Source organism: Rhinopithecus bieti, unplaced genomic scaffold (assembly GCF_001698545.2).
Source record: "Rhinopithecus bieti isolate Rb0 unplaced genomic scaffold, ASM169854v2 scaffold_6907, whole genome shotgun sequence".
NCBI lineage: Eukaryota > Metazoa > Chordata > Mammalia > Primates > Cercopithecidae > Rhinopithecus > Rhinopithecus bieti.
The window spans coordinates 1,595,165-1,620,380 of NW_016805647.1; the positions used below are offsets into that span (position 1 = coordinate 1,595,165).

The following is a 25,216-nucleotide window of genomic DNA, read 5'->3' on the forward strand; positions in this document are numbered from 1 at the left end:
GGGGGCGGCGGGCGGCTGCTGGGTCTCGGCCTCGCTGCTCATGGTTGCGGTGATGGTGACTAGGGCCGGCTGCGGCAGCTGCGGCTCCTCCCGGGGTGTGATGGTAAGTAGGCCGGCGGCGGCGGTGGGGCTGCTCAGGGCTCTCTGGGGTCCGCTCTCCGCTCCCGCTACCGATCGAACTAGCGAGAATGGCGGGACAGGCGGGATAAGCCTTACGATCGACCCGCCCTAGCCGTTGTTCACTGGCCGGTGGTACTGTCAATCTGCCCACCTGACCTCAGTCCCTGGCTTCTATTGACTAACATTTTATCAGTCCTCCACTCTCATTGGCCCTTTGGCGGCTAATTCAGCCGACCTACAACCGTTCCTGCCTCCGCCGGCCGCCATAGAGACCGGAACTAGAATTAGAGTAGTCGGCCACGAAAACCATAGAGTACCTGAGAGGACGGGCAGAGGGAACGTGACTTCCACGAGGCAGCCGCCGGGCTGGCGGGCCCCACGTTCAGGGTTGTGTCTCGGTTGAAAAAAAGGCACGCCCGAACGCTGGGCAGGGATTACCCGGCCGGACCCGGGATTGGAAGGGGGCTCGACGACGCCTTAGCTCCCCGTGAAGAAAAGGCTTCCCTCCCTCCCTGCACCAAATACGGTCCCTGTGATCTGAGAACATTACGGCGGGCATAGAGTCGTCTTTTCTTTAATGGCCGTGTACTCGCGGCACAGCCGAGGGTTTCTGGAATTGCCTTAAACGTATACGTTTGAAGAGCGTACGCTTTTGTCGGAGCAGTCACCTTGGAGGGACCACGCAGGCTCTGGCAGCCCGGGCTCAGCATGTTTAGGGCGAGGGTGTGTTCCGTGGGGACCTGCCTTCTGATCCGTTTTACCAGGCATATATTTTAAAAAATGTGTGTTCCTTTTCAAGTGTTAACGTGTTTTTCTACTGGCCACAAATCAGATTTAATTCAACTCACATTTATTGAACAAGCTAGCGTGTTATGTTGTTTTCATTTAATTCGTACAACAGCCATGTGATGGAGGGATTACTATCCACGTTTCACAAACGATAAAATTGAGGCTGCCACCTGATGTTACTGAAGTCCTCCACCCACCTTCTTTCGTTCTTTTTTAAGCGTCTACTATCGGCTGGGGATGGAATAGTTCGCGAGTTTCTGCCTTCTGATGGAGGCAGAAATTTAAACAGCCAACACGGTAAATACTCCAGAGCTGCAAAAGCACGAAGTATTTTGGGAGTGGAAGCAGGGAGAAGGTGGAGGGCTGACTCCGCGCACAGGGTACAGGCGAGAAGAGGTGGGATCTCGGAAAATGCAGTCAAGTAGTTCAATAAGACTCGAATGTGACATTGGGTTGCAGAGGTGGGCAGTCACTTAGGTATATTTAATTGGAAATATATCCTGAGGGGAAGAGTGAGAAGAGCAATTTTAGAGTGGTAAGTAGGGAGGGGCATCTTTTTAAAAATGGCTGCGGAGTGGAGAATGGGTTGCAGAGGGGCAAGGAATGGAAGTAGAGAAAGCAGTTAGAAGGCTAGTGCAGTATCCCTTACCCCTACCAATGCCGTCTAGGCCTGTCAGTTCCACCTCCTAAAGGCCTTCTTGAGTCAGTGCTAAACTCTCTAAATGTCAATTCAGAGTCTTTTCATTCCTACTGCCACTACTGTAGGCCATCATCGCCAATTGCTTAGAGCAAGGGGTAGGAACTTTTTCTGTAAGAACCAAATAGTTAATACAAGCTTGGCCGACAATATGGTTTTGACTTACTACTCAGGTTTGGAGCTTGAGAACAGCCCTAATTTTTACATGATACGAATCTTTACATATTTTCAACTATTTAAACATTTTAAAAACCATTCGTTTTTAACAGAAAAACGGAGTGTAGTCGGCTGATCCCTAGTATAGAGCAGTGCTGTTGGCTACTAACCACACCTCTCTACCTCTGTCTTACTCTAATATTCCCCACCACAACAGCCAGAAAGTTCTTTTGAGAACATCTATCTGATCATGACACTATCTTACTTAAAATCTTCCAGTGACTACCATTACCCTTAGGGTAGTCCAGATTCCTTAATGTGGTTTACTGGACTCGATGATTTCTAAGAAGTCTTAGTCTTTTCTTGTATTCCCTGTCCAACCTTCCAGGTGCTTGTAACTACTGGCTGTAGGATACTGCAGGAGCGGAGGTAGCAAACAGCTGAATTCTATGACAATAGAACTTGGTTAAAAGTGTTGCTTCAGTGTATCAGATGACAAGGGAGATGGTGAAATATTACAAGGGCCCTACAGAATAGACACTTGCAACTCTCTAGCCAAGTAAACATGCTTCAGAGGGCATTGTAGAGAAAGGACTCATCTAGTGGAGTCCTTTAGCCACTGTTTCCTTTGGAGTATCACATAAAATTCTGCATATAACACCCTTCCTTTCCTCCTTCTTTGCCTGCTTAATTCATCCTCTAGGTCTTCGCTCAGATGCTACTAGGTTAAGAGTCCCTCCCATCCTAACACACTGTATTGCTCTAATTAAATGTTCCCCACCAGACTGTGACTTCCTTGGGCATCTTAGTTCCTGACACATAATACCTTAAAAGATTTGTTAAATGAGCGACATGGTGCAGGAAATGAATTGAAAAGGGTACTGGCAGCAGAAAGGTAATCTGGGCAGCTGTGCCAGTAATCCAGGTGAAAAAGACTTGCAGCAGCAATGTGTATGGAGAGTGGGTGGATTCCACAGCCTGTGTTCATGTGTTCCAGCTCCAGATGACTTTTGAATGTTAAAATATTTCCTCAAAAGGCAGTTTTGCCAACACTGAGGACATTTAAAAGCATGCCCTATAGGCTTGAAAGCTTTTCTCCAGTTACAAAGACACTTAGAAAATATTGCAGCAGCACCTCTACGAATAAATGAACAACCTCACTATGTAACTGCTTGGAAGGGATGGCTTCTCAAGCAAAAATACAAATTGTGTAACATCTGTCTTTTCAATGTTACTTTAAAAAGTATCATTACTTACTCATCCAGTTACTTCATTCAGCTCTCTTCGGGCTCAGTGAGCCTGAGGATGAGCTGTTTAAGAAAGTAGTTTGCAGCCGGGCATGGTGGCTCATGCCTCAGCACTTTGGGAGGCTGAGGCAGGCGGATCACTTGAAGTCAGGAGTTTGAGACCAGCCTGGCCAACATGGCAAAACCCCATCTCTGCTAAAAATACAAAAATGATCTGGGCATGGTGGCATGTGCCTGTAATCCCAGCTACTCAGGAGTTTGAGGAGGGAGAATCACTTGAACCCAGGAGGTGGAGGTTGCAGTGAGCTGGGATTGTGCCACTGCACTCCAGCCTGGGTGACGGAGTGAAACTATGTCTCAAAAAATAATTTTCTTGTAGCCACCTCTCTACAAGCATCAACAATTCATGACAAATTTCATTTCCTGTTCCAAAGTAGGAGAGCACCACTCCAGAGCTTTGCTGGTCTCCCTGCTATCCTGGGAGCTCACACCACCCAGGTATCCGTGGTGACCACAGTACAGACAACTCCAGTGCCTGCCTTTAAGTGATGTAATGGGCAAGGGATTCATCCCAAGAATCTCTGCAAAATAACTTTTACCTTGTCCCCCATCTCTAACAGACTGTGGCCTAAGAACATAGTTCCCTCTTCCTAGAAAGCCCTTGCCACCTTGTTGATCTGGCAAATTAAAGCCTGTCACTACTTACCTCAAACGTCACCTCTTCCAAGAAGCCTTTCCCCCCCTTTTTTCCCCTCTTCCTCTCATACCACTATCATTCATGCAACAAATATTTATTCAGCATCTATTAGATTCCAGAAGCTCACTTCCAGGTGTTGGGGACACAGCAGTTAAAAACAAAACAGGCCGGGTACGGTGGCTCATGCCTGTAATCCCAGCACTTTGGGAGGCTGAGGCGGGCAGATCATGAGGTCAGGAGATTGAGACCATCCTGGCTAACACGGTGAAACCCTGTCTCTACTAAAAATACAAAAAATTAGCCGGACGTGGTGGCAGGCACCTGTAGTCCCAGCTACTCGGGAGGCTGAGGCAGGAGAATGGTGTGAACCCGGGAGGCGGAGCCAGCAGTGAGCTGAGATCGCGCCACTGCACTCGAGCCTGGGCAACAGAGCGAGACTCCGTCTCAAAAACACAAAGCAAACCAAAAAAAGATTGGCTGGGCACAGTGGCTCACACCTGTAATCCCAACACTTTGGGAGGCCGAGGCGGGTGGATCATGAGGTCAGGATATCGAGACCATCCTGGCTAACACGGTGAAACCCCGTCTCTACTAAAAATACAAAAAATTAGCCGGGTGTGGTGGCAGGCGCCGGTAGTCCCAGCTGCTTGGGAGGCTGAGGCAGGAGAATCGCTTGAACCCGGGAAGCAGAGGTTGCAGTGAGCCAAGATTGCGCCACTGCACTCCAGCCTGAGCGACAGAATGAGATTCTGTCTCAAAAAAAAAAAAAAAAAAAAAGACCAAGTGTCATGCCCTGCCCTCATACGGGCTCACATTCTAATACCACCTTGCATTGAAACTGTCCCTGTCTCCTATCACAAGTATGAGCCACATCTTACTCAGCTCCAGGGCCTGGGACAGAGATTGGCATAGAATGTAGGTGCCAGATGTAACAGAGTGCAGCTGAACAGCCCATCACAAGAATGTGAGCTCTGGATCACAGCTGTTCATCCTCCTTCCCATCTATTTACAATCCCACCCTATATAGTTACTTAAAAATCTCTCCTGCACTAGATGACAGTCCTTTCTCTACAATGTCCTCTGAAGTATGTTTCCTTGGCTAGAGAGTTGCAAGTGTCTATACTGTAGGGCCCTTATCACCATCTCCCTTGTCATCTGACACACTGAAACACTTTTAACCAAGTTCTGTTGTCATAGAATCCAGCTGTTTGCTACCTTTGCTCCTGCAGTATCTTGCTGCCAGTAGTTAAGAGGCATCCCCATCCACAAGACAGAAGAAAGCAAGTAAGAATGAGAGCAAACAGAAAGTGCCTCATGAAAGAAACATCAGGGAACTTTCTTCTTTGCCTCTTCAAAATAGATGGAGTCTCACTCTGTCACCCAGGCTGGAGTGCAGTGGCACGATCATAGCTCACTGCAACGTCAAACTCCTAGCCTCAAGGATCCTCCTGCCTCAGCCTCCTGAGCAGTTAGGTCTACAGGTATGTGCCACCACACTCAGCTAATTTTTGTTTTGTAGAGACGGGGTCTTGGTATGTTGCCCAGGCAGGTCTTGAACTTCTGCGCACTGAAGTGATCCTCCCACCTCAGGCTTCTGAGTAGCTGGGATTATAGACAGGAGCTACAGCACCCGGCTCAGTGGGATCTTTATATGTTGAGCTGTTTCCTTTCAAAACTAACATTTTCTTTTTTTGAGACAGTCTCACTCTGTCACCTAGGCTGAAGTGCGGTGATGTGATCTCGGCTCACTGCAACCTCCGCCTCCTCAGTTCAAGCGATTCTTGTGCCTCAGCCACCAGAGTAGCTGGGATTACAGGTACGTGCCCCAAGCCCAGATAATTTTTTAATTTTTAGTAGGGATGGGTTTTTACCATCTTGGCCAGGCTGGTCTTGAACTCCTGGCCTCAAGTGATCCGCCCACCTTGGCCTCCCAAAGTGCTGGGATTACAGGTGTGAGCCATGGCACCTGGTCCCAAAACTAACATTTTCTAAGGTATTGTTGCTGTTTACTACAAATTACCTTCATATCCACTCTCTTATTTGACTCTTTCAAGGATGCTCTGAGGTAAGTAGATAGGTCAAGTTAGTGACCCTTTCCCCACGGACTTCATCCAGAACTAACCAAATTGATCCTACTGGGAACATCCTTGGAATAAGTAGAGCTGTAAAGCCCTAGGGCTGTGCCTTCTTTGTCCATCAGCTTTCACCTAAGAGAGTTAGGTTTGCTACAACTGCCTGCAAGTCAGAGGCATCAACTATACACGGCAAAAGCTTGGCACTGGTCCATGCTGGCCTCTGAGGAGTGCCAGTCCTCCTAGCTGAAGCTGAGGTGTGAGGAGACAGGGCTATTACAACTATTTAAAAACAACACAGAAACAAAACCAAAAGAAAAAAAAAATAAACATACAAAAAAACTTTATTTACAGTTGAAAACTTAAAGACAATCTTGGATTCTGAATCTCTGACACTTCCATGGTCTCTTGATCAAATGGAGCAGCAGCAGGCAAGGAAGCAAACACGGGGGCCACTCCAGATTATCTTACTCAAGACCACCACCAAGAAGAAGGGAAGGCCTACAATGGCAGAGACATGGAGGTCAATGTGGGATGGGGAGGTAAGCACCTCAGAGCAACTGGAAGGGGACATCCCATACGAGACAATGCTCCCAGCTGTTCCTTTTTTTTTTTTTTTTTTTTAGACAGAGTCCCGTTCTGTTGCTCAGGCTGGAGTGCAGTGGCACAATCTCAGCTCACTGCAACCTCTGTCTCCCAGGTTCAAGCAATTCTCCTACCTCAGCCTCCCGAGTAGCTGGGACTACAGGCACACGCCACCACACCCAGCCAATTTTTGTATTTTTAGTAGAGACGGGGGTCTCACCATATTGACCAAGCTGGTCTTGAACTCTCGACCTTGTGATCTGCCTGCCTCGGCTTCCCAAAGTGCTGGGATTACAGGCATGAGCCACCGTGCCCGGCCACTTCCAGCTATTCTCTGCACTCCCAATCCTCTTTTCCCAAAAGGGTAGAACAGGTCAGAGTCTCACCATAGGTCAGACCTTTGGGTCCCCAGAGCAAAGTTGGGCAGTAAATTACAAAAGAACCAGGAAGAAAGCAACTAACATTTATGGTCAAGCATACTGTCTCATTTATTTGCCCTTCACAACTCCATGCATTATATATTATCTAATTATGCAAAGGAGTAGGGTCCCAAGGGGTTTCATGGCTTGACTAAAGTCACAGAATTAGACAGTGGTGGGGCTTCCTGGTCTACTTGGCTCCAAAGCCTTTGTTCTTTTTGTCAGACTCTGATGGCTCTCTGTGGAGGTCCAGAACAAAAAGTAATCCTTCTTCCTTGCAGGTTTCGGTCCCAGAGGTAAGAGAAAGGGCACTCCACACTCTTGGTTTATGGCCTTGAAGTCGAGCAAGCTATACTAAGAGAACAGGGTAAGTACACTCAGATACTATTGTCCCGTCCTCCTGCCATTCCTCAGACATGCCACACCTTGCTCCAGTGCACAATGAGTGCTGGCATGGTACTGTAGGCACAGACTGAAGTTTAATTGTGGGCCCTCAAGCAAAATGTATGAAAATGCATGAATGTACTTTGTAAGCTGCATGGTGTGCCAGGACCTAAGCTCTGTCAGACCAAGCACTATGTTAGTCAGCATGATCTCAGTCCAGGGAAAAAGAGACCGACACATTTGTGATACAGTGTGTTAAATGCCACAGTGGAGAGATGAACCAAGTGCTGCGGGAGCACCCAGGTGGGAACCACTGTCTGGGCTTAGACCTGAAAGAGGAGGTGGAGGGATCAGCAACGGATTCACAACTGATGTTAGCCACAGCTGTGGGCAGGCTCCTGGGAGGTGCTGGGAGGATTTAGTTAAAACTACATATAAACAGTATGTATTTCTATTACAAGACACATGTTCAAGGTAGAAAATTCAAGCTTAAATAAGGCAACTGAAAAGTCTCTTTGCTATCTCTACTCTGCAGAAGTATTATCAACAGTGTGCTTTATATCACTGCAGAGATTCCTGAAAGTCATTCAAAATAAACAGTAACATGCTTACATAAATTACTACATCTTTTTTTTTATTATTATTATTCTTATACTTTAAGTTCTAGGGTACATGTGCATAACGTGCAGGTTTGTTACATATGTATACTTGTGCCATGTTGGTGTGCTGCACCCATCAACTCGTCATTTACATCAGGTATAACTCCCAATGCAATCCCTCCCCCCTCCCCCCTCCCCATGATAGGCCCTGGTGTGTGCTGTTCCCCTTCCCGAGTCCAAGTGATCTCATTGTTCAGTTCCCACCTATGAGTGAGAACATGCGGTGTTTGGTTTTCTCTTCTTGTGATAGTTTGCTAAGAATGATGGTTTCCAGCTGCATCCATGTCCCTACAAAGGACACAAACTCATCCTTTTTTATGGCTGCATAGTATTCCATGGTGTATATGTGCCACATTTTCTTAATCCAGTCTGTCACTGATGGACATTTGGGTTGATTCCAAGTCTTTGCTATTGTGAATAGTGCTGCAATCAACATACATGTGCATGTGTCTTTATAGCAGCATGATTTATGATCCTTTGGGTATATACCCAGTAATGGGATGGCTGGGTCGTATGGTACATCTAGTTCTAGATCCTTGAGGAATCGCCATACTGTTTTCCATAATGGTTGAACTAGTTTACAATCCCACCAACAGTGTAAAGTGTTCCTATTTCTCCACATCCTCTCCAGCACCTGTTGTTTCCTGACTTTTTAATGATCGCCATTCTAACTGGTGTGAAATGGTATCTCATTGTGGTTTTGATTTGCATTTCTCTGATGGCCAGTGATGATGAGCATTTTTTCATGTGTCTGTTGGCTGTATGAATGTCAATTACTACATCTTGACTGTCACTTAACTTACCTTAGAAATCTTGCCAACACATCCAGATCTACCTCTTTGTTTTTATTAAGGCTGTATAGTATTCCATCGAAGAGAATGGAAACTCTATGTGTATAAGACTTGGCTGCAATGCAAGAAGCTTTGCCTTTGTACTGGACTGGAATGGACTGGAGCCAGACATTCTGCCCTCCCTGGCCTTTTCAGCTGGCAGAGCTTCTGCATTTCAGGACAGGGAACAAATAGTGTCACATGCTCAGCAGGCACATAAATATTTGCTGCCAAATCTGCAGTGCTCCCCAGACCCATATTTTCATGTAAAACCTCTTTTCTCTTGCCTGGACTACTACTGCAGTGGACTCCTCACTGGCCTCCAGCCCATCCTCCACAATGCTGCCAGAATCATCTTCTGAACATGAAAATTCAACTACAATATTCTGCTGAAAATCCTTCAGTGGTTCATGTTGGTCTGATTCTTTTTTGGAGGGTCAGTGCCCCTTTTGAGAATCTCAGGAACACAATGGACTCCTTCCCCAGAGAGGAAAAATTACTTCATGCCTGAAAGTCAGCCCCTGCTCTCAGAATAACATATGAACTGCTAAGCTTGGCACTAGCTTTCACTACTGGCCCTGGCCTCTCTCCAACCTTCTTACCGTTTGCTTTTCGTATTTTCCTGCTTCAGTCATATTGAATTATTTGTAGCTTCCTCTACACTTCCTGCTGTTTGCTGCCTTTGTGACTTTGCATAGGCTGTTCCCTCTGCCTGGAATGCCCTGCCCAGTTTTAGCCACCTGACAAGTTACATTCTTTCTTTACTAAACTGAAGCATCATCTCTTCTGTAGTCTACCCAACCACTCCAGGAAGATCTGGGCATGTATCTAAAACCTCCAATACAGGGCTTTATTGTACTGCAATTGTCAGTTCTCCCAAGAGACTGAGTTCCTTGAAGGAAGGAACTGGACTTTTCAAATCTGTCGCCTCGTATGCAGCATGGGACCTATCTTAATTCATCAGCACTTAGTTGTGCAATGAATAGAGCCCAACTGCTACCAACACATCTTTCCTCATCTTCCCCCTGGGAATCTCGCATCTACAGGTAATTCCAGAATGAAAGACAGTGTTTCCTAAACCTTAGTCATTCAGATAGCACCTTCACAACTGTTACAATATCTATCATCCACAATTTACTTTTTAAGCTAATCACTATTCGAACTTCAATATTGCCTCACTGTAAGCTGTAATAAGTGTAAAATTATGTACGGTGCTAATTCTATATTTTTTCCTAAGATCCAAATATTAAAAGACAGTCATCCCAGCACTAACTAAAGTAGTGTTTCCCACACTCCTCTATTAAGAAGCATGTGAGATACTTGGTACAAACATAACATCCTGAGTCCTACCCCAAAGCCACATCAAACACTCCAGGGAAGGGATCTGGGAATTCGTAGGTTTAACAAGTGCCCCAAAATGATTATTATCTGTTGGAGAATCTAGGCAACAATGAATTAACGAAAGCTCTCCACCACTTGGTACTGGTACCAGGTTTGAGGATCACGGGGAAGGGGGATAGCATATCAGACTAGCAGAGTTGCCAGAACTCAGGCTTTCAAAAGAGAGGTGCCACCCTCTCCCATGTATATGTAAGTAGCAAAGAACCCATTCAGACTACAGTAGGAGAATCCTGAGGGTAGAGGTTCATTTATGTTATACATATCCAAATTCATTATAAAAAGTTTTCCAAGGACTGGGCACAGTGGTTCATGCGTGTAATTTCAACATTTTCGGAGGCTGAGGTGGGAAGATCGCTTGAGGCCAGGAGTTTGAGACCAGCCTGGACAACATGGTGAGACCCCATGTCTAAAAAGTTAGCTGGGTGTAGTGGTGCATGCCTATAATCCAATCTACTAAGGAGGCTGAGGTGAGAGGATCACTTGAGCCAGGGAGGTCGAGGCTGCAGTGAGCTGTGACTGTGCCACTGCACTCCAGCCTGGGTGACAGAGTAAGACCCTGTCTAAAAAAAAAAAAAACTCCCAGAACTCACTGAGATAAAACCAAGGTTTCTATACCTACAGTTGTACAGACCAGGCATGGTGGCTCACGCCTATAATCCTGGCACTTTGGGAAGTCAAAGGCAGGCAGATCACATGAGGTCAGGAGTTTGAGACGAACCTGGCTAACATGGTGAAACCCTGTCTCTACTAAAATACAAAAAAATTAGCCAGGCATGGTGGTGCGTGCCTGTGATCCCAGCTATTCGGGAGGCTGAGGCATGAGAATCGTTTGAACCTGGGAGGTGGAGGTTGCAGTGAGCCGAGACTGTGTCACTGCACTCTAGCCTGGTCGACAGAGTGAGGTTCTGTCTTGAAAAAACAAAAAAAAGTTGTACACAAAACTTCATTTTCACTAAAACCAAAGTCAGAACCTAGGAAGGCAAAACACAAAGGTTCTGGAAAGAAGTGCTCCATAGGGAGGTAGAATTGATCAAGTGGCCTGTCTTCTATCTCCTTCCTGGCTGTTTCACTGCATATGCCCAGTGCCTGGGCACAAGGCCTCAAATGCAGGATTAGGTGATACTTTGACGTGAATGCCATGGATTCCTGCTGGACTAGTGCCAAGAGATTACTTCCTCTTGGTCTTTTTCTTTGGAATATGACAAGTTCTCAATTAAAAGACTTATTCCCCATTGTCTTGCCTCTCAAAGTCTGCATCAGCATCACCTGAGAGCTGATTAGAAATGCAAAATCTCAGTTCCTATCCAAACCCACTGAGTCAGAACCACTATTTTATAACAAATCTCCTGGAGATCCATATGCACATTAAAGTATAAGGGAGGGGGGAAGGGTTGATGATCCCCACCCTCAGAAATAAAACCGCAACAAGGACTTCCAGTAACTTTATGTAAAAGACTCAGAAAGATACAGAAAAGAGGCCCCAACATAAAGAATTTCTAAACTTTATTCTTTTTGTTATCGTCTGTCCTCTGGTAGTGATCAGTGGTCAGTCTTTGGAAAGAAAGGACCTATGAACTCAACTTTAGTTATAGCAAAGAAATGAGCAGGAGAGGGAGGGAATGGCCAGCAGCCATTGAAGAGGGAGAGCAGGCTGGGCCCAAGGGGCACCCAGTATTGGCAGAAAGGAAAGCTCAGGGTGTCAAGTAAGCCTGAGAAGGGATCATCTGGCTGAACAAGAGAGGTCCACATGCAGCTCTCAGCACACACTTGTGCATTCCAGCCTCAGCATTTGCTCACACCAGTTCCCTGCCTAAAATGCCTGACATTCTCCCTCTCTACCTAACTCATGTAATAAATTTTTACTGAATGCCTGTAAGTGCCAGATATTCTGAACAGAGTTGGTCACAGATAAAGGTGTGTTGTAGAGTCATTAAAATGGTCAAGTATTTGACTGGATCTCCATTTGGAAAAAAAAAAGAAGAAAAAGTCCTATCTTAACACTATACAGAAAATTATTTATAAGATGATTTTATAAATATATAAATAAGACTATAAAATACTAGAAAATGACCTCAGTTCCACCATATAAAAATAAATACTAGAAAAAACACAGAAAACATTGTGATCTGAGGTAGTAAAGACCTTCTTAAATCAGACAAAACCAAAAAGCAGTGAAAGACTGATCATTTGGACTTCATCAAAATTTAGAACTTCTCTTTAACAAAGAATATCACCAAAGTAACATAATACTAATTTTTTTCTTAAAATAAATTCTGAAGAAAACAATTACAACATATAAAGTTAAGAACTAATGCTCAGCTGGGGGCAGTGGCTCATGCCTGTAATCCTAGCACCTTACAAGGCCAAGGTGGGCAGACGACTTGAGGTCAGGAGTTCTGGACCAGCCTGGCCAACATGGTGAAACTCCATCTCTACCAAGAAATATAAAAATTAGCCGGGCGTGGTGGCACGCACCTGTAGTCCTAGCTACTTATAGCTATTGTATAAGGTAATCTTATATAATATTTTAAATACTTTTGTGCATGAAACAAATTTTTGACTATGATCCATCACATGAGGTCAGGTGTGGAATTTTCCACTTCTAATGTCATGTGAGTGCTCAAAAAGTTTCATATTTTGGAGCATTTGGGATTTCGGATTAGGGATGCTCAGGCTGCACTGCAGTTTTGGTTTTTTTCTTTCTTTTTTTTTTGAGGTGGGGTCTCACTCTGTCACCCAGGCTGGAGTATAGTGGTGCCATCATAGCTCACTGCAGCCTCAAACTCCTGGGCTCAAGTAATCCTCCCACCTCAGCCTCCTGAGTAGCTAGGACTACAGGCTTGCACCACCACACCTGGCTAATTTTTTTTTTTTTGGAAAGACAGGATCTCACCAAGTTGCCCAGGCTGGTCTCGAACTCTTGAGCTCAAGCTATCTGCCCTCCTTGGCCTCCCAAAGTGCTGGGATTACAGGAGTGAGCCACCGTGCTGGGGTGTTTTCACTTTTTAATACAAGGTGGTTTTACATGAACTAAGAAGGAAAAGTTTTCAAGACATAATTTTCTAGAACATGAAAAATACAGTATGATTTCATTTGGGAAAAAGAAAACCTCCCAAAATTAGATGGGCAAGGCAAAGGCCCTGATGGACACACATCAAACTGATAAGGAAGTGACCTCTGGAAAGGGGAGTAGAATTGGGGGTGGGTGTTGTCAGGAGGGGCTTTCACTTTATCTGTTTGGTGTGAAAGTTTTCACAATGAGAGTGTATTATGTTACTTGTGTAAACCAAATGAAATGAAATATGGGAAGCTTGATTGGATCACCTTTTTTAAGCTACAAAAGTTACTTTTGGGACAACTGGGGAGGTTTGAAAATGTACTATATGTTAGATAATATTGTGGTTACATAGGATATTCTTATTTTTAGGAGTTCCTCGCCGAAATACTTAGGGGTAAAGTGTCAAGAAGTCTGCAACTTTCAAATGGGAAAGAAAAGAAGAAAGGGTAAAGGAAGGAAGATGGGAAGGAAGGATGAAAAATAGGAAGGATGGAGGGAAGAGGAGCAGGAGGGAGGAGGAAAGGCAATGGAAATGGATGAGGAGGCAAGAAGGGAAAGAAAAAAACAAATGTCAAGGCAAAGCAATAAAAAAGAATGGTAATCACTGGTGAATCTAAGTGAAGATATATAGGTGTTCAAGGTATTCGTCTAACTTTTTTGCAGGTTTGAAATTAAAAAAAAGAAAAACATCACTACCCCTCACCTGGCTGGAAGTGATGGATTTCCCCCTTGTACTCTTCTCACATTTGGCAGTGTCACTCATATTACTAGTGATGACCTCTGAGAATGTCTTACTTCCCATGAGCTCCTGAAAGGAGACACCTTTCAATTCTTTGCCCTGCTATCTGCAGCGAGCATGCTGCCCAGCGCAGAGCAGGCAGTGGGTAAGAAATGAGTCCATGTAGGCTGGAAGATGCAAGACATTCACCTGTGAGGCCGGCATATACGAAGTCAAGGCCTGGAATTGCAGTATCAGTTCTGATGAGGTGCATGACAGGCGTGTCTCCTGGCTGCTTGGCCTGGTCCCAGCAGAGAGTTACTCAGGCCTGGAGCCAGGTCTTTCTAGGGGGACTACTCAATGGAACTGTAGTCTGAAAGTGCTGTTACAAACTGCCTGAGTAGTTTTCAGATTGATACTTTGTACATTACAAAGTGATAGAAAAGTAAAGTGCTCCTACAACCCTTTCTTTTTTGATTTTTACAGTGACTCTGAGAGATAGGTATTACAGTATTTCCATTTGACAGATGAGGACACACGCTCAGAGAAGGAAAGTGACTACTCCAAGGTCACACACAGAGGAACTGTGCTCAATCTCATGTCTTCAAGACTAAAGATCTTTCCACTAGACCATGCTGTCTTCTTTGAGGTCTGACTCCTAACCTAATAGGAGAAAGACACACTTACCTGATTCAGTCTTTGGACTACATCTCCCCACACTGTGAGATCACCACAGGCAGCTTGGGCTTATTGTTGGGGCCTGTGGGAACATTCTAGGAAAAAAAGCACAATGGACATTCATCCACTCAGGCACTTCCTCGTTCCCTTATCAGACTTTTACTGATGCCTGCCAGCCCCTGTGCTATGGACTCAGCACTCAGAAACAGTCCATGTCCTGGCAGACAGGTATCAAAGAGAAAATGCAAAACACTTAGAAAACATCAAACCTATGATAATATAACAAAAAGTTGTAAGAGAGAGTTGGATAAGGGGTAGATGGGTAACTAAATTGCTGCTTAAAGAGGTCAGGGAAGGATTCACAAAAGAGGGTTATTTGAACTGTGCCTAGAAGGATGAATGGGATTCCACCAGGAGGGAAGGAAAGAAGAGCATTCCAGTTACAAGAAACAGTGTGAACAAAGGCTCAGGAGCAGGAAAGAGCAACAGGAAGGGATGTGTATGGCAGATTTAGGGAAAAGCTAGTAGCCTGATGTGACTGGAACATGAAAGAGGCAGTGGCAGGAGAAGGGGCCATGGAGAAGTAGACAGGGACTAATCATGAAGGACCTTGAACACAATGCTGAGGAGTAGAATTTTATCAAGTAGGCAACAGGGTTGTCAGGGGCCAAACCTCAGTGTTGACCAGACAGGCTAACTTAGGTGGTCTCTCCTCCCTTTTCCTGAGGCAATGAAGACTGGGCCTAACAAACTGGAGCTCATTCCCCCTTCTCTAGCTCCTGGATGCTAGTCAGACAGTACCAGACCAGAATGGGAGAGAAAGAGAAAAATCAAAGCAGTACTCACCTCAATCTTTCTCATCACTAGAAGTCCATCGATGATTTTTCCTGTAGGAAGAGTGTGAGCTGGACTTTATTCTTGTTTACACAGCGTTTTCCAGCTTCCAAAGCCCATTCTTAGCTATTATCTCATTAGATTCTCTTACTAACTTTAGGAAATTACGATGCGGTAGAGGTGAAATGACTTGCTCAAGGTCATAGGTAATAAGTAGAGTTAGGGCTCACGCTTATATCTGAGTGACTCCAAAGTCTCACTGTATCATGCTGCCTCTATGGCATTTCTTTGGTGCTAGCTACTGGGTTTCCCCCGAGTGGTTCCATACTGTATCAAATGGCCCTTTTATCCTTCCCTCTAGTTCTCTAGCCAAACATGTTCCCCACCTCCCCACCATTTCTGTTTTCTCTATTACCACCTAAGCAGTTATCCGAGTTGAGCATTCTTGGTAAGAGTCTGAGAACTAACTCCTCTGGAGGTTCCATCTGCGGTGAATGGGGCCTGGACCATGGGACATGAGTAGGACTTACCAAACACTACATGCTTCCCATCCAGCCAATCACACTTAGAGCAGGTGATAAAGAACTGACAGCCATTTGTACTCGGACCACTGTTTGCCTGATGGAAACCAAATATACCTGCAGTAAGTTTCCTTGGCCATGTTAGCTGATGGGCAAGATTCCCAAAAGAGCTTGTAACCCTAATCCCTCCATGTTTTTTTCAGTAAATCTAACTTAGCACCTCTTATGAGCCAGGGCCTAAGCTAGGATCCAAGGATACAGAGATGAACAGGATATGGCTCACTGCAGACTCAAACTCCTGGGCTCAAGCAATCCTCCCACCTCAGCCTCCCTAGTAGCTGGGACTCCAGGTGTGTGTCACCATACCTGGCTAATTTTTTTTTTCTTTTTTTAGTAGAGACTTAAGTCTCACTATGTTGCCCAGACTGGTTTCAAACTCCTGACCTCAACCTCAAGCAATCCTCTTGCCTTGGCCTCCCAAAGTGCTGGGATTACAGGTGTGAGCCACCACGCCCAGCTATGAATATGTCTTGAAAGCACAGCTTTTTACATTCTGAGCAGTAGGGCTGAATGCCTAGACAGAAACCCTGGTTCATATTTTAGTTCCCCAGCCTGCTAGCCTGCTAGAGGGCCTTACCTACTGGTTTTCTTCTTTTCTTTTTTTTAAGACGGAGTTTCGCTCTTGTTGCCCAGGCTGGAGTGCAGTGGCGTGATCTTGGCTCACTGCAATCTCCCCTTCCGGGTTCAAGCGATTCTCCTACCTCAGCCTCCCGAGTAGCTGGGATTACAGGCACCCACCACCACACCTGGCTAATTTTTTGTATTTTCAGTAGAGATGGGTTTCACCATGTTGGCCAGGCTGGTCTTGAACTCCTGAACTCAGGTTATCCACCCGCCTCAGCCTCCCAAAGTGCTAGGATTACAGGCGTGATACAGGCTCATGCCTGTAATCCACCGCATACCTACTGGTTTTCTCAATCAAACCAGACTGAGAAAAGAGGTGGTAAAGGTGAGTCCTGGGGCAAGCAAGAGAAAGAAACCATTTGCTTTCATCATGCCAAGACACAGCATTGGGCCTCAAGAGGGGCCCAGAAACCAGCTGGCTGTAACGCAAAACCTTGATTGGACCTCACTTACCATGGAAAGCAGGCCTGGAGCTGAGTGTCTAAGTTTAAAATTTTCATCTGCAAATGGCCCCCGGTAAATACTGGCGACTCCAGTACCATCTCCCTGAGCAGAGAGAAGGGAAATATTAGTGACTTGGAGTGTTGGGTCCCTGGAAACCAGAGGAAGAACACTGTCGCACCTAAAGCCTGACGTCTTTAAAGTCAACTCTTAACTCTTGTTGGTCATCTTGGAAGCTGCACTTATTTGACCCCACCCTGCCATCAGAGCAAGCCTTATACAAGGTACCTACAGCCCACAAAACCTGGCTGGAGCATTTTATAGATTGGATAAAACAGGTCACAGCTGGGCCTCTAGAAAGATCAATTAAGATGCAGACAAAGTAGGGAACAGCAACAAGGTGATCACATACTCAATCCTTGCCATTCCCGAAGACTGTCATGCCTGCAGTCATATAAAAGTACCCACTTAAGTGACTACCACCCCATTTCCCCGAACTATCTAAGAGGGTGGGTGAGCTCTTGGCAGTCTGTATGTACAACATGATACCACCCTCCTGGTCACAGTTGATTGATCCAGGGGAGGATGCCTAACTCACACTGGGCCAACTAGAGTTCCTTCTCCGGGAATCTGGAGGTGGGACAGATGCTCTCTTTGAGGCTAAATTTGAATCGTGTAAACCTGGAAGCTGGATGTGACTACCATTTGCAAGGTGGGCTAGAGAAAAGAAAGAGAACACAACACAGATGTGTAGCAAGCACTAGAGAAACAGAGATAAAGAACTGCCTTGGTTCTCTATGGTTCTAGTTCCTAGTTCTATTTCTTCCTTTAGCTCCATGAAACACTCCCTTTATTATAAACTTCCAATTCTGCTTAAACTAGCTTTATTTGCATTATCTCTTTGCTCTTCCAGCAACCTTTAGGAATAAGCATTATCATCTTCCCCATTTTTCATGAGGAAACTGAAGTCTGGGTAATAACACAATTTGACCAAGGCCATATTTGCAGTGCCTTAAATAGAATCCCTGAGTTTTAAAGGCAATATTGAGGACTGCCAAAAAGCTCAAGCTCTCCTCACCAGTTAGTGAAGATAAAGAGTGCATAGGAGAAAGGGAAAACACTGACCCAGTGCAGAATCAACAGTGAGTGAAGAATCAAGGGTCCCTTTCTGGGACAAGGACTACCATTAATATAAGCCAAAGAATACAAAAAAACTGTCCAAATTCAAACCTTTATTTGGCTAAATATTATCAAATAAAATCAAGTCTGTATATTAGAAAGGCCTGGCCTGGCGCGGTGGCTCACACCTGTAATCCCATCACTTTGGGAGGCTGAGACGGGTGGATCACCTGAGGTCAGGAGTTTGAGACCAGCCTGGCCAACATGGTGAGACCCCCACCTCTATTAAAAATATGAAAATTAGTCATATGCGGTGGCAGCGCCTGTAATCCCAGCTACTTGGGAGGCGGAGGCACGAGAATCACTCAAACCCACCCGGGAGGTGGAGGTTACAGTGAGCCAAGATTGTACCACTGCACTCCAGCCTGGGCGACAGAGCGAGACTCCATCTCAAAAAAAAAAAAAAAAAAAAAAAAAAGACCTGGATTTGAGTTCGTGATAAGTTTCCCACTTACAGTTGGGAAAGTCACTTCCTATCTGTGAGCCTCAATTGCCTCATCTATCAAGTGAGGGGGAGATTACCTACTCTTTACAGTTATCATGAAGATTCAATTAGTGTCTGTAAAAAGTACTCTGCAAACAATATAGCACTATATAAATAATCAAATGAGCTATTATGTCATTAACTAACTCCACATACTTATTAATACAGAAAGAAGAGAGAAAACAAGTTCATCTCCAATTTCCCAGTGAACCTCAGGGGCACATCAGTTACCTACCATTCTCCATAATCACATTATCTATAGTTCTCCAGAAACAATAGGCAAAATTACAAAATTAATAATTTGGAGCAAACAATAGAAAGCAACTATTCTTCAACTATAGTGAATTGATCAAATAACTTGTCATTCATAATGAAATATTAGGTGGCTATTAGAAAGTATGTTTTAGAAGACATAATGACAAGGAAAAGTATGGACAATTATGAAGTACAAAAAAAGTAAAACATACAGATTATTTTAAGTCTGTTAAAAATTATATAAACACACATATACATACTAAGGTAAGGCTGACAACTGTAAACCAAAATGCCAATAGTATATTGTGAGGTGAGATTGAGGGTAAGTCATCTGGTGATTTATTTTCTCTTTGCACTTTTCTTTTACAAACAAAATAATAAATACTATTAAAGCCAAAAATAAATGAACAAAACAAATATTCTTGGTCCAACTTTGGAAGGTCTCAAATTCTGATTTTTCTGGCACTTGCTCATTCCATTTTGCCTTCCCCAAGGAAGGTTCTAAGCAAGCTTTTTTTTTTTCCTTTAGACAAAGTCTCACTCTGTCCTCCAGGCTGGAGTGCAGTGGCATGAACATGGCTCACTGCAGCCTTGAATTGACTTCCTGGGCTCAAGGGATCCTCCTACCTCAGCCTCCCAAGTACCTGGGACTACAGGCGCACACCACCAAAAATATGAAAATAAAAAATAATTTTTTTATTTTTGTAGAGACAGGGTCTTACTATGTTGCCAGGCTGGTCTCAAACTCCTGGGATCAAGCAATCCTCCCAGCATCCCAAAGTACTGGGATTACAGATGTGAGCCCTGCCACCAATTGCTTTTAACTCACCCTTCAGAATGAGCAACTATTGTCTAACCCCAGAGTTATCAACAAGTGATCAGATGTGCCTGGGGCAAAGACTAGTAAAAAGCTATTCCTCTCCTTGGGCAACAGGGGAGCCTAGGAGAAAAGAAAGGAAAGAAGGCAGAGAGGATAGCTTCTCCACCCTTCTTATCAGCTAACAAACCCCACTACTATTATTTGTTTCCAAGGGTTGCAAACAAATGCCTACAGGAGCAGGCAACATAAATAAGGGAAACAGTTGTGGAGACTGGTGAAATGGCAAAGATATGCCATGTCCAAAGGGACCAGTTCCTTTATTCCAACCAGTTGTCACTGTCACTGCCACTGTGAGAAATGCAGTCCCAGCGTACTTCCACTTTCCATTTTTCAAAGAGAAAACTAGGATTTTTTTTTGTGCCATTTCACAGTTATACAATACCATGCAGATGAAACAAAACATAGGTAAAAGCATATCTCAGCCTAAAACCTGCCACTCTGCAACCCTATATTGCATAGGAAAGGAAAGAGGTCTTAAAAACTCATGAGAGCCGGACTAAATAAACACATAAAAGAGAACAAATGTCTCCCAGATCCAAGAAAATAGCAACACAACTAACCAAATGATATTAGTAAGAGTAAAGAAAGACCATGCACAGAAGTGGGTGGGTAAGGACGAAAGCAGGTTTAAGAAAGAAAAAATGTAGTTTATCCCACACCCTCCAAGGTTGAGGTGGGGAGGGAGGCTTCATATGGGGGACAAAAACAGTCTACTTCCAAGAAAGTTATGGTTAGCAAAAAAAAAACTAACTGGGCTCTCCCAGTGCATAGAGCAAAATTCCTCCAGAACTATCTACCTATCTCGCTCTGATTCCTTGCCCACAAATCAACTTCTTATGAAACACTCAGCCTTCCAGGCACTGTGACACCAGAAGTAAAAGGGAAAATGAGACAAGCATTTAGTCCACTATAAGGAGATTTACCTCCATTCAGAAAAAAACAAAAACAAACCACAGCTGATTTCTGACTACATTTCATATGACTAATTAGTGTGAACCTATCATAGATCATCTACAGGGTATTCTTAAAAAGTCCAATTTCTAGCTCAAAAAGGCTGAGATTTGGACCATGGAAGTTAATGCCTCAATCAAAGTGCTAAAGTCTGTTATCTACAGTCAGTTGTACCTAGCCACTTTCAAGAACTTGCCCATCACCATTCTCTCCAACACCCCCATCAAACCTGGCTATTGTTCTCAAGCCTTAAGACTGGGTCTCTAGTAAAAACAGCAATTGCAACAATAATAAAAACTAAAACTGTAGGTCTTTGATAGGAAAGGAATAGTACTTACATTAACAAAATCTCCACCCTGAATCATGAAATCCTTTATGACCCTGAAACAGAGAGCAAAGAATACTGAGAGAAGATTTTATGGTTTAGAAAAACAGACTTTGTTATTATTGTATTAGATTAACATTGATTTCAAAATACACTATCACTTTGGCTATTATAAAATCACCATTCTTAGCTGGGTGCGGTGACTCACGCCTGTAATCCCAGCAGTTTGGGAGGCCAAGGCAGGCAGATCACATGAGGCCAGGAGTTTGAGACCAGCCTGGCCAACATGGCAAAACCCCATCTCTACTAAAAATACAAAAATTAGCCAGGCGTGGTGGCACATGCCTGTAGTCCCGGCTACTTGGGAGGCTGAGGCAGAAGAATTGCTTGAACCCAGAAGGCGGAGGTTGCAGTGAGCCAAGATCATGCCACTGCATTCTAGCCTGGGCGACAGAGTGGGACTCTGTCTCAAAAAAAAAACAAAAAACAAAACAAAAAAAGAAGATTATTCTTTTCTTGGAATGATTAAGCTGAAAGGATAATTAACCATAAAGAAGGATTTTAGTTATAAATTAGGGCATGTTAGAGTTGATCAGGTGCATGATCTGGTACCTGAACAGTAACAAGAAGGGGCTGAAAGCCTGCAGGAAGAATGACCACATTACTTGCCAAAGCAAAAGGCAGATAAAGGGTTTGATGTAAATTTGGGGGAAAGAACTACAGAGAATTTATGTGAAAGGTACTGCTACACATGTAAGGGCTTAACCACTGTTAGCTGTTACCCCTAGGGAGGGTCCTTAACCTTTCTTATCCTCAGTTTCCTCCTCTGTAGAATGCAGATCACACATACCACTTCACAGGAGTCTTACTGGGGATTAGAGACCCACAGCTCTAAAGCTGTGATATAATTATCTGCTAACATTGTTACTAACCACAGTGAGGCCATGAGAAAGATTCTATATTGAAATGAGACTAAGTGTTGCCATACTCCACTCCCCAGGAAATATGATTATCCTTGGACAATCATATATGATCATTTTAGGAATTAGTTATAAATATCAACTAGCAGAATATATTATATGCACTTTAGGATTACAAGTGTACTTCTTAAAAAATCTGCATTTGCACAAACAAGTGCATGAAAAAGACAGGATATTGTCAAGATGAGTAGTTTCTGTTTTAAAGACATAAGAAGTGGGGGAGTATAAGTAGAGTTACAATATTTAATAAATCTTCAGTTATTGAGTCCACAAAAACATTTCTTCTCAAGAAATGTAAGAATTACCTCTGGTTTTATTTTCCTCTAAAGAGCCTAATCCCCCAGGAAATATTTCTGAAAGACTCTAGGATGGCTTGCCAAAAGCCTTACCTGTGGAAGGTGCTTCCTTTGTATCCTATTGGAACCCCATCTTTTCTATAACAAAAAGAAAGAGACTTGGAGTGATAGCAGGTAGCACAAGGCCTTTCCAGTTTACCATGCACTGGAGCCAAAAGGACTCTCCTAAAGATGGTTGACAGACATAAAGAAGGCAAATAAACTAGGGACAGACCCTTGGGGCATTAACCTTCTATCACTGTCACCAGTAGTCATTCAAGGGCAGCAGGTGGTTCACCGATACCCTCACTGCAGCCCCAGAACACCCCTCTGGAGCAGGCAAAGAAGTCAAACACATCTGAAACTGACCTGAATTCTCCGGTGCAGAACTGCCTGAAAGGGACAAAAAGTGAACGATTCAATCACTATGACATCACAGTCGTGACCGCCTCTAAAGACGGGAAAGAACAAACAATGGAGCCAGCAAGTCCACCAATCGGCCAGCCAGACGTCCAGACACGGAGACATACAGACTAACAACGTAAATTAACACGGGAACAATCCAAACGGCAACCAGACAGAGCAATGCACGGGGGAATCAGGTCTCAAGAGCAGTGAGCGGACGGACAGAGGTAGACACGCTATTCAGGCGGCTGACTGGAACCCGGCTTCTGCCTCAGCTAATCCAGCGGAGCTGGAGCACGTCCTTACCTAAAGTTCTCGGCCGTCTTAGGCACAACGTCTGCAAAGAGCTCGATCTTCATGCGGCCAACTTCCTGCAATCAGCGGGAGACTGTCAGAAGGCCCAGTCCAAGGCCATGAGGGCTTCACGGAGTTGGGGGCAGGATGGGCTGACCCACCACCCTGCCGCTCGGTATCTCCCACCTCCGCCTCCCTGGTCTAACCGCCCAGTTCCTCCAGAAGCGGGGCGCTAGGATTGGGGAGACTTCTCCTCCTCATTTCCCCCCGCCCTGCAGGTCGGTAGGTTCGGGTGCAATTTCGCTTTCTGACTGGCTTCCCGAGTCCGCTCTCTCTTGGTGAGTTCTGCCTGCCTAGCTAGCCCCGAGCAGTTTCCCTTCGGCGCAGGTGTGGGTAGCCTCCTGGATCTCACCTGACCGCCAATGCTGACATCAAAGAACACCACGGGGTTAACAGGACTTGAATTTGCCACCGCCATGGCTCCGACCCGGAAGCAGAAGTCAGGAGCGTGGGATTCCGGCGAACCTAAAGCCCTGTCCGCGGGTTTCGTCAGGGGAGCAGGCGCGGTGGACGCCGAGCGAGACCGGGCCCCGCCCCCGGAAGCTGTCGCCCCATTCGGTGTGTGCTGAGGCTGTTGGGGTCTAGCTGGAAGACTCGCTGGGACCGGGGACGCGGGAGTGAGGAGGAGGAAAGCCTTGACATCTTTTTGGTTAAGGTCGATGGTCACCCCACTCACGTGGCTGTACTAAGGGCAGTACAAGTTGATCTTGCTCTAGCTAGGACTTTTGGACTAGGCAGTCGCCAGGGTCCTCCTTATCGGCTCTTGCAACCAAGCCCTCTACACCGCCACACGTGCTGTGTCTGTCTTCTGCCCGCTAGAGTGTGAACACCGTGAAGGCAGGAACTCTGGTTTGTTCATCCTCAGCGTTTAGAACAGCTTGGCACGTAAAGGCTTGCTAAGTAAATATTTATCCCTTCCTCTAAGCCAGGACAATAGATTATGTTTCCGTTCTGCCACAAGCTACCAGTTTGGTCATTTCCAATTCATTTCCGACAGAGTAACTAGAGTTTTTTATTTTTTATTTTTAAAATACCTCTTGTGATTCCTATTTATTTTTAAAATAACTCCTGGCTTCCTATATTTAGAATAAAATCCAATTCTGTGCATACGAAGCCCTCCAGTGCATTTATCTGGCTATTACCTACCTGACCTCATCTTGTACCACTTGCCCTTAGTTACTGTGCTCTGACCTGTCTGTTCCTCCAGGTCACTGAGATCCCTCCTTTCTTTAAGGCCTTGTAATAGCTGTTTCTTCTGTCTGAAATATTCCTTCCAGATCTTAATGTGGGTTGGCGGGGGGATGGAGGGGTTTGGTTGGGGTACGCGTGTGGGAAGTAATGCTCCTTGTAGTTCAGGGCTCACCCCGGATGTTACCTCCTCAGAGGCAACATTAGATCTAATCTAAAGTAGCCCTTGGTCACTCAGATCACTGGTTTGTTTTCTTCATGCCACCCCCCATTTCACATTTGTATGGTATGTGTCTGCACCTCATTTCCCGCCACACACACATACATCTTCTTCCCTAATAGCACATAAACTCCATGAAAGTAGAGACTCTCCCGGTCCTGTTCGCAGCTGTAGCTGCAATGTCTCCTACTGAATAGCACATAGTAGGTAAATATAGATTCAATGAATTTAGTGAAAGAAGGGGACCTTGGGCAAGACTCATTCGATATAACAGCATGCATTTAATATAGTAGTTATTATTTCCTAGGTCCTTTGATCATCTTTTCTAGCTCTGTCGTCGGAGGAAGCAAGAATTACATATAAAAATCCAGTGTGTCTCAATTTAAAGGGTCATTTTTATTCCTGGTTACTGATCATCTCCTCTTGGTCGCCTCCAAATGAAAAAGAAGAAAGGGGAAGAGGGAGAAAAGGAACAGCAGCAGTCATGCTTCAGTATAATTTTATACCAACTGTTTTAGAATAAATATTTAAAATTGATAATACCCAATGTTGATGAGGTTGTGGAAAAAATAATACATTGATAAACTGCTAGTGAAAATAAATGATGATAGCTAGCATTTATTAAGCAGTTACTAAGTGCTAAATACTTTACATGCTTCATTTCATTTGG

General features: G+C 44.7%; 1 protein-coding gene and 1 long non-coding RNA gene across 6 annotated transcripts in view; one reads left to right on the forward strand and one right to left on the reverse strand.

The window, feature by feature from the left end:
• On the reverse strand, positions 1–24,238 carry PPIH (peptidylprolyl isomerase H). 5 transcript variants are annotated; one of them, XM_017873219.1, is made up of 10 exons: positions 23,491–24,238; positions 23,091–23,155; positions 22,749–22,772; positions 22,434–22,478; positions 21,078–21,120; positions 17,003–17,095; positions 15,875–15,962; positions 15,357–15,397; positions 14,520–14,605; positions 1–1,409 (listed from the first exon to the last, which is right to left on the reverse strand). In XM_017873219.1, the coding sequence occupies exons 1-9, from the start codon at positions 23,554–23,556 to the stop codon at positions 14,537–14,539; spliced, it is 534 nt and encodes a 177-aa protein (XP_017728708.1). In that variant the 5' UTR covers positions 23,557–24,238; the 3' UTR covers positions 1–1,409; positions 14,520–14,536. The 5 variants fall into 5 exon arrangements, with proteins under 5 accessions (XP_017728708.1, XP_017728705.1, XP_017728709.1 ...); XM_017873216.1 differs by lacking the exon at positions 1–1,409 and adding an exon at positions 6,109–6,279; XM_017873218.1 differs by lacking the exon at positions 1–1,409 and adding an exon at positions 6,827–7,131.
• The window catches only part of LOC108530379 (uncharacterized), a 131,775-nt gene continuing 112,033 nt past the window's right edge, over positions 5,475–25,216 (forward strand). Inside the window, exons 1-3 of the long non-coding RNA XR_001885818.1 lie at positions 5,475–5,522; positions 6,133–6,320; positions 7,064–7,149. This is a non-coding gene — a long non-coding RNA (uncharacterized LOC108530379). The remainder of the gene's footprint in view (positions 5,523–6,132; positions 6,321–7,063; positions 7,150–25,216) is intronic.

Coding starts and splice junctions, on each gene's coding strand:
- PPIH (XM_017873219.1), bottom strand. CDS start 23,556: ATGGCGGTGGCAAATTCAAGTCCTGTTAACCCCGTGGTGTTCTTTGAT. Junction 22,773..23,090: donor AAGACGGCCGAGAACTTTAG/GTAAGGACGTGC, acceptor TGTCCCTTTCAG/GCAGTTCTGCACCGGAGAAT. Junction 14,606..15,356: donor TAGTGATGAGAAAGATTGAG/GTGAGTACTGCT, acceptor TTTTTTTCCTAG/AATGTTCCCACAGGCCCCAA.